The sequence below is a fragment of the Protobothrops mucrosquamatus genome, unplaced genomic scaffold (assembly GCF_001527695.2).
Source record: "Protobothrops mucrosquamatus isolate PMUCROS unplaced genomic scaffold, P.Mucros_1.0 scaffold_9, whole genome shotgun sequence".
In the NCBI taxonomy this organism is placed as follows: Eukaryota; Metazoa; Chordata; class Lepidosauria; order Squamata; family Viperidae; genus Protobothrops; species Protobothrops mucrosquamatus.
The window spans coordinates 336776-345124 of record NW_015386085.1 but is presented as its reverse complement, the minus strand read 5'-3'; the positions used below and the strand labels follow the sequence as shown (position 1 = coordinate 345124).

Below are 8349 nucleotides of genomic sequence, written 5' to 3'. Positions count from 1 at the left end.
GAGAGAGAGAGAGAGAGAGAGAGAGAGAGAGAGAGAGAGAGAGAGAGAGAGAGAGAAATGTTTATTAACATAGCCTTATCAAAAAAATTAAAATTTAATTATTGTTCATGTCTACTTTCACATTACAGAAGTATTTTATCCATCCTGCAAAACATTCACAAACAGGAGAAGGTGTCAGTATTTATTTCTAGTTACTAGAAATACACTGCACAACACAGAGATTGCACTCTTTGTAACATCCAATATATCTATTCTCTATATAATACACAATTAAAATAATTAACAGATACCTTTCTGTCCCTATTGAGCCAAGAGTATAAACAAAATACAAGTTACAGAGAACCCGTTTTTCTATTAAAATGCACACATATAAAGCAAGTATTACAGGAAAAGTGAATGAGTAAAATATTCAATAGTTAAGGATCAGGGTTTCAATATTCTTGTCTGTCTCTTTACAAATAAAGTGAGATTAAATTATTTAAAATATTAAAAAATTATGTGTAAATAGTGATAATTTGCATAGATTATTTACATCAGGGGTGTCAAACTGCCGGCCCGCAGGCCAGTTTCATCATACCGAAGCGGCGCCCACCCCATTGCCAGCAATGCAAAAAGAGTCACGATATGTTGCGGCACATCACATGACGTGGTGAGTTTGACACCCGTGATTTATATGATTTTGAAATAGATTTGTTCCTTGAGGCTTTTGTCAGCCTAATATATCAGACTATGCTCCTATTCCCAGATCTCTTAGGTGGCTTTGATATCAATAATGAGATTAATTCCACTACAGAAGGTGGAAGTGAAAAACTTCTGTTTGGCATTTGCAGTATTAAGTTCACAAGTATCTGGTACATTTTAATAACCATATGTAATTGTTGCAGAAAGCCATTTAAGGATTTTGAAATGAAAAAAAACACACTTGCAGTAAAAATCAACTTTACCTTCTACATCTATGGAAGTCTCACAAAGTGATGAGCTAGTACTTAATAATGATAATGAATAAATGATTAATAAACTGAACTCAGTCTAGACAAGTAAAATACACTGTCAGTTGGCTCTTTACCAGATTAAAAAAATAGGGTTTAAGCAATTTTGACTGAAATGCATTCTCCTTGAAGAACTGTATTGTAATGTAATGTATTCTGGGGATATTATTTATTTGTTGGTTGGTACATTCAGTTTCAGAAGCCACCTGAGTCAATCATTCCAATTGGGTTTCTCTCTCTCTTTCCCTCTCTCTTTCTTTGTTGATGGGACCCAAAGCACACCCACTTTGCCTGATCTCACCAAATGAATCAAAAACTGATGGACTCACAAGCAGCCAGGCCCTATGCCAGGAAAAGCTTCATAGATGATAACCAGTTCCTTGAATTGCACTCATAAGTCAATAGGTAACTGGTGCAACTTGGAAGCCCACACATTAGCATACCACAACAGACAATCCTACAAAAGCCTGCCCTCGGGCATCTCAACTGAACCTGTCCGTCAAACTCCAACTCTGAAATCCAGGACTGAGCTGGAACCCCAAATTGTAGCCTTAAGTGTCTTCTATTTCCTGATGTAGGTGAGTCATCTCTCTTGACCAGAAATAACTTGGTAATTGTTACCCATGTTCCAGGGACATAATGAAATAAGAGGCATAGCATCAGCATTAGAACCCATTCTAAGGCTATTTATGGAAAAAAACCTGTGCCCATAATACTCTATTCTGGCATTTAGAGTATAATCCACTTTATTAGTAAGAGCTGAAATAAATCTGAATTCAGAACTAAAGCCTATTACCAATGTTGGCAATTAACCAATAATATTTTAATTTGAAATGAATTTGTTATGTGGGTTTATTCTCAGGTAGAAAAATCATAGATGCAAACTACTAATATTAGAAGATTCGATTCTTAGATTTTGTTGCTGAAATTTTCAAAGTTCCATTAAAACATTATTTTGTATTTCCCAAGTATTAGGTTGCTGCAGTTGTATGGGAAAGTCCCTCACCTGGTCCGAGGACATGAAGCTCTATGGAGTTCTCGAATCAGCTGCCCAGCATATTCCGGTTCTCTGTTTGCTGCCCGCAGCAATGCTTTCCGGAATGTATGTTGGCATTTCTTTTGTTGAGATTCTGCCCGCTCCAGGCGGCAGAGGTGCTTGTATTTCTGCTGAAAGTAAGTGCAAAGTTGGGAAATGCGGGTTCTCCTGCCACTGGCATAATCATCATCATCAGGCCTGTAAAGTTGGAGAAAGGGGGAAAGCCGATAAAATAGCCTGCATCCTGTTCCAGGGTGGGCAGCAAATAGTGTACTAGCTGCAACTGTACAAAAGCCCCCTGGCCATGCCCCATCTGCTTTTTAAGCAGAAGACCCCAACAACTGCCAGCCCAGTCTTTCTGCAGTAGTACAACTCCAACAAAAAAAGTCAAAAAATGACGCAATCCTCTGAATCAACAGCCACATCTTCTTGCCTGGGTTGAGTTCTAGCTAATTTTTCCCCATCCAGACTCTGACATTAAGCCATGACTTCCACAGCACGTCCCAATGAGCCTGGAGTGGAGATAGAATCTGCATATTGATTGATGAGACAAATGACCTCTCTGAGTGGTTTCATGTAGATATTAAACAGGACAATGAAAAGGATTGAACACTGAGGCACTTTATAATGAACTGCATATGGGTCTAACCAGGGCTTTTTTTCTCAGAGAACGCCCAGAATGGAGTTCTGGCACCATTTTTGGATGGAACCTTGTAGGGTAGGGTAGGCAAGGCGGGTTGTATGACGTGTATGAGTTCCGGCACTTTTTTTTTTTTTTTTTTAGAAAAAAAGCACTGGGTCTAACATTCCTCCCTTCAACCACCATTTGGACCTACCTACTCTGGTAAGAGGCAAATCATTACAATATCATGCTCCCCCAACTCCCACTAGATAGTCCGAAGATCAACAGTACTGCAAAGCATTACTGCAAACTGCTAAAAGATCTGTTTTCTACTTCAAATCTCATCACGGGTCAATCTTAAAAGTCATTTCTGTCCCATGCTGAGGTATGAAATGATTCTAAACAATCTGTATCCCACAGAGCCCTCTACAACTACAACCCCACGACCTTCTCAATAACTTTCCCCATAAAGCTATGATTAAATAGGATGGTAGTTGTTTAATTTCATTAGACCCAAGCTTGCCCTCTCAAGGAATGAGTAAAGCACTACCCTTCTAAAGAATTAATCTCCCCTTCCCTCAGAAGAGCATTGACTAAAGCCTCGATCCAACCCCAACCCTTTCTTAGTCACTTTTATTAGCCATATGGGGCAGGGGGTCCAATGTACAAGTGATTGAGCTAAGACTGCAGAGGTTCTGACCACTTTGGGGGGAACTACAAGTACAAAAACCTCCAACATAACAGCACATGACATAATTTCTGTATTTTGTTAAAAAATCTATCCATCTGGCTTCCAACTTGGAGTAAATGTGAGTGATGTTAGCAATGAAATATTCAGCCAGATAATCACCACCAACACTGATTAGATCTTCCAATCCATCCTTTGCCCCAAAGGATCAGAGAGCAAGAAGGATACAGTGGTTTGCACCTTCCTGTTCATTACACTTTGCCACCTTTAATACTACTTGCGTATGATCAATTTTGCTACTTGTTTTTTAGCAGTGTGACTCCAGGCATCTCTTTACCTGCTTCATTTCCCACTCAGTGGGACAACCTAATGAAGCAAAGGAGCAGGAAAGGATCAATGGATAGCAAGAGGTCAATCAGTGGTAATTCTGTTGAGTCCTTCTATGTTCCAGAAATCAAGGTGTTCAACAGAGTTACAAGGAAATTGTCCAGAGAAATGGATCCATTATTCTTGCTGGAAACCTGCTGGATCCATTAGGTGTTTGGAGAAGCCATTTTAGTCTCCCAAAAGAGGTTGGTGGCTCTAGTTAACCCCATATTCATGAGGCAGTGAAAGAGGAAGCCCCATTACAGTGGGCTGGCAGAAAAGTTCCCCAAAGACTGATTATTATACAATGGATCTGAGGTAAATACCAGATCTAAAATGTACTTTGAGACAAATCCATGTTTGTTATGATAGCCATGAATTCCTGAGGTCCCCTAGGGAAGGGAGACTGAAATCACCCAGTATTACTAGTCTGGCTGAATCCACACACTCTATAATGAAGTCCAGCTACTTGGTTAGGCATGCTGTCATGCAGCTAGGAGCATAGTTCCACTGCAGCCTTCCCATAATCTCCTAAGTCATGAGTAAGATTTGGGAACAGCATTCGCAACAGCTAGCATCTCTGAGTAAACAACTGCCGCATTACCTTTCCTGTCCCAGGATCAGGCCTGATGAAAAACATGAAATTTGGCTGGACCAATCTCGTGAAGTGGATGTCAAGTAGGTGCTCTTATTCACAATTAAATCACATAAATGGCAATGCACTATATTGCTTTAGAAGTTCCTATCTTGTAAGTGAGATGCAACCAGTGAGAGAGTTTGTTATATTCTATTTATGAAATCTGTTCTCCTGAAAGGATCAGTTGGTGCTTTTATTAAAATCCTTTCAGCTTTTACCATCTGACAAATTTTACCACCTGTGTCTATTGTTATTTTTACTTTGCTGCTTTAAATGTTGGTTGAGGTATCGGGATTACTTTTTTGTAAAAGTAAGAGCTACTTTTCCTGCCAGAGGAAGCAATAACTAATTCTCCTTTCCTCATGCAACCCCCCAATGCCACTTCCTCTGTCAGTCTTCCTCAATCTAGTGTAACATCTACCAGGAAAAATATTGGTTTGGATGGACAGTATAAGAGCCTCCTTTTATAATGTTCCCGTATGAGATTTCCCTTCTTCAACGTGATTGACAAAGATACTTTTCTGCACAAGTCTTCTGTAGATTCAGTGGTCCTTTATCCAATTAAATATTTCAGTGTTTTTCGATAGCCTTAATCATTAAGGCACCAGGCTACAAACCAGGAGACTATGAGTTCTAGTACTGCTTTAGGCATGAAAGCCGGCTGGGTGATTTTGGACTAGCTACTCACTGTAGCCTACAATGTCATGCTAGGGTGACCAGGCAGACGATCAATTCCTGTCACAATCAATGGATCAACACTTGGCTTGATCATCATATCAACAACAACAAAAGTCAGACACTATGTTTGCAGGAAAATGATAAGAAGAATCAAAATCTTCCTTGATATCATCCGGACCATCTGTGATAACTGGAAGCTATGGGGACATTGCTCCCTATAAAGACAGTTTGTAGCAATGGGGGATTAGCAAATGAGCCCCTAACCACTCCTGTACAGGCATCACAGTACTCAGTTCTCTCTCTCCTGTTACTCAAGAAAGTCATCCATCATTCAGTAGTATATCTCCAGCCTGACCAGACAGGAGATGTAGTGGAGTTCTTATCCAATGTCTGGAGGCTGAAAGGGATTGAATTAGGTGGAACAAAACAATCTAACATTGAATCCTGTTGGTTTGCTTATTGTCCCAGCACTGGCTCTAGACAGAAGTAAACGCCACCCAAAAGAGCAGATCTGCAACACAGCTCCTATTAGATCAAACAAAGGAGTTTGATGGCCAGCGGAGACTTTGCTTGACTTTAGTTAATTTTCTAGCCATTGCATTTTTATTTTTATTTTGGAATAAGAGACTCTGCACTGTATTTGGGGCTGCCTTTCAAAACTACCAAGAATTTGCAATTAGGACAGAGCACAGCAGCCCTCGTGGCTAATACCTATGATACCTTTATGACAGACACTACATTGATTGATAATATATTTCTGACTATAATTCAAATTGTTGATTCTATCTAAATGTCCTACCCATGGGACCACCTTCTTCAAAAAGCATCTCCCTGTTTGCGCAGTCAGCCAAAGGGATATGCTCTAAGTATATTCTGTGAGGCACTGACAGATGGGAACATGGAACAGACTTCTGGAAAGGTAGTTCTGCCCTCTGGAGCAACCTCTGCTTATAATCTGGATACCTCTCAACCCTCAGCAACACCCCTTTTAATATTTTGAAAAGCAGTGAAGACCTGGCTTTCCTAGAGAGCATCTGTGATGCAATATATTAGGTGGGTACATTACTCTTCATCTCTGGGTAATGATTTTTAATCAAAGAAATTTAATTAATTATTTTAATTATATTTGAAATTTTATATGAGCTATCCCAGAATACGTTGGAAGAGCAGACAGAGGATAAATTGTCCCCCCAAAATCATATACAGTTCTGTCTCCCACCCTTTTGATAATCTTCTTTCCAACAGTGCATCCAATACAACAATCCACTAGCAGTGGTTTTTTACAAACATCCGTTCTTATGTAACAGCTTTACTCATTTGTAGTAGCATGCAACTCAGCAATTCTAACACTGCAGTTATTCATACGATTTTCAAATCAATACTCCTAAGAAAGGAACAGACCAGAACCACAAGCAATTATAAAAATTACACTGAGAAGAACATTATGTTTCATTGCTTTCATTAAATGTTGAATGTCAGGAAAGGAGTAAAAACTGGGCTTTTTCACAAGGCTCTTGGAGATAGACCGGAGAACCTCACATATGATGGGAAACAATATGGGTTAGTCATTTAATTACCAATCTGATTTTGCTTAGGTTTTTATGCTACTTTGTATTTTTTGACCACATGGCATCTAAAATAGTGGGAATATGCACATACATATACTTGTAGAAAATAAAAATGCATAAGTTAAAAAAAAACTCTTTTAACTGTGAACCAATTTGACAATGGAATCAATTACCCAAACAACTGCTGGACTTCCCTTCACTGAAGGTATCCAAGCAGAGGTTGGATTATCTAACAAAATGAAATTCAATGGTGAAAAAAGTAAGGTTCTACATTTAGGCAAGAAAAACCAAATGCACAGGTATACTATAGGTGGTACCTTGCTCAATAGTACTAACTGTGCTGCAGCTGCCAAAAAAGTCAACCCAGTGCTAGGCTGCATTAACAGAGGGATAGAATCAAGATCATGTGAAGTATTAATACCACTTTACAACGCCTTGGTAAGGCCACACTTGGAATACTGCATCCAGTTTTGGTCACCACGATGTAAAAAAAGACGTTGAGACTCCAGTAAGAGTACAGAGAAGAGCAACAAAGATGATTAGGGGACTAAAACATATAAGGAACGGTTGCTGGAATTGGGTATGTTAGTTTAATGAAAAGAAGGACTGGGGGTGACATGTTAGCAGTGTTCCAATATCTCAGGGGCTGCCATAAAGAAGAGGGAGTCAAGCTATTCTTCAAAGGACCTGAAGGCAGGACAAGAAGCAACAGATGGAAACTAATTGAAGAGAGAAGTAACCTAGAACTAAGGAGAAATTTCCTAACAGTTAGAACAATTAATCAGTGGAACAACCTGCCTCCAGAAGTTGTGAATGCTCCAGCACTGGACCTTTTTAAGAAGAGATTGGACAACCATTTGCCTGAAATGGTATAGGGTTTCCTGCCTAAGCAGGGGGGTTGGACTAGAAGACTTATAAGGACTCTTCCAACTCTGTTACTCTATTCTATTCTAACTTCCATCTACCAAGAAAGTTTTAATTTTGATTTTGCACTGATCAGTTGGACACAAAGACCTCAAAAGTCACTTCCAATTCTAGGAATCAGTGATTCTGATCACAAGTTTCTGCATTATTCGAATCATGTTTTGCAAATTTTGCAAATGGTACCATCTACTCCGTAAATTATATTATTAAAAGATGCATTTCAATCAAAGTACAAGAAGTGTAGAAACAACATTTTTGTGCTTGTGGCTGAACAAAGAATAACCTTTTAGTAGCAAAATGTTTAACAACCTCAATGAACAAACTATGAATACAATACATTTTTCATTTAGATTTCATTTAATATCCACTAAAAGGAGAGTTTTACTGTAAATGATGCCACCAATTATGTAATTATACAAATTATGCAAATTCAGAATTAAGGGATAATGGGTTTAACGTTCAACACCTGTCCTTCTGAATGGTCAGTTATATTGAGGCTTTACACCTCAAATATATGTGTCAAATAGAATCAGAACTAATGTGAGTGCTGTGCTTCGGACTTTCAAAAATCAGTTTAATCATCTTCTTCATTAATGTCTATGTTTCACATAAGAATGTGCATCTAAAGGCCATATTTTGTTTTGCACTATTTTGCCCTTCTTTGTGTACTTACTCATTCCTTTCATATCTGAGGGCCTCCCGGATAGACCATGCAACCTGGTATGGAGAGGTTTGGTCTAATTCTTCCAGTTCTTCTCCACTATCTTCAGACCAGTCCAACCCTGAAAAGGAAGAAAGAAGATGAGCTTCTTCAAGTGCCCCTGAATCTTTTTTTTTTTCC

At 39.0% G+C, this 8349-nt stretch overlaps 1 protein-coding gene across 1 annotated transcript in view; it reads right to left on the bottom strand.

Annotated features, from left to right (window-relative positions):
• INO80D (INO80 complex subunit D) overlaps nucleotides 1-8349 on the bottom strand; it is a 44380-nt gene that overhangs the window by 9660 nt on the left and 26371 nt on the right. The window contains exons 5-7 of the mRNA XM_015818132.1: nucleotides 8182-8290; nucleotides 1996-2223; nucleotides 945-985 (exon numbers count right to left, since the gene is read on the bottom strand). Of these exons, the coding sequence (XP_015673618.1) occupies nucleotides 945-985; nucleotides 1996-2223; nucleotides 8182-8290 (378 nt within the window). The remainder of the gene's footprint in view (nucleotides 1-944; nucleotides 986-1995; nucleotides 2224-8181; nucleotides 8291-8349) is intronic.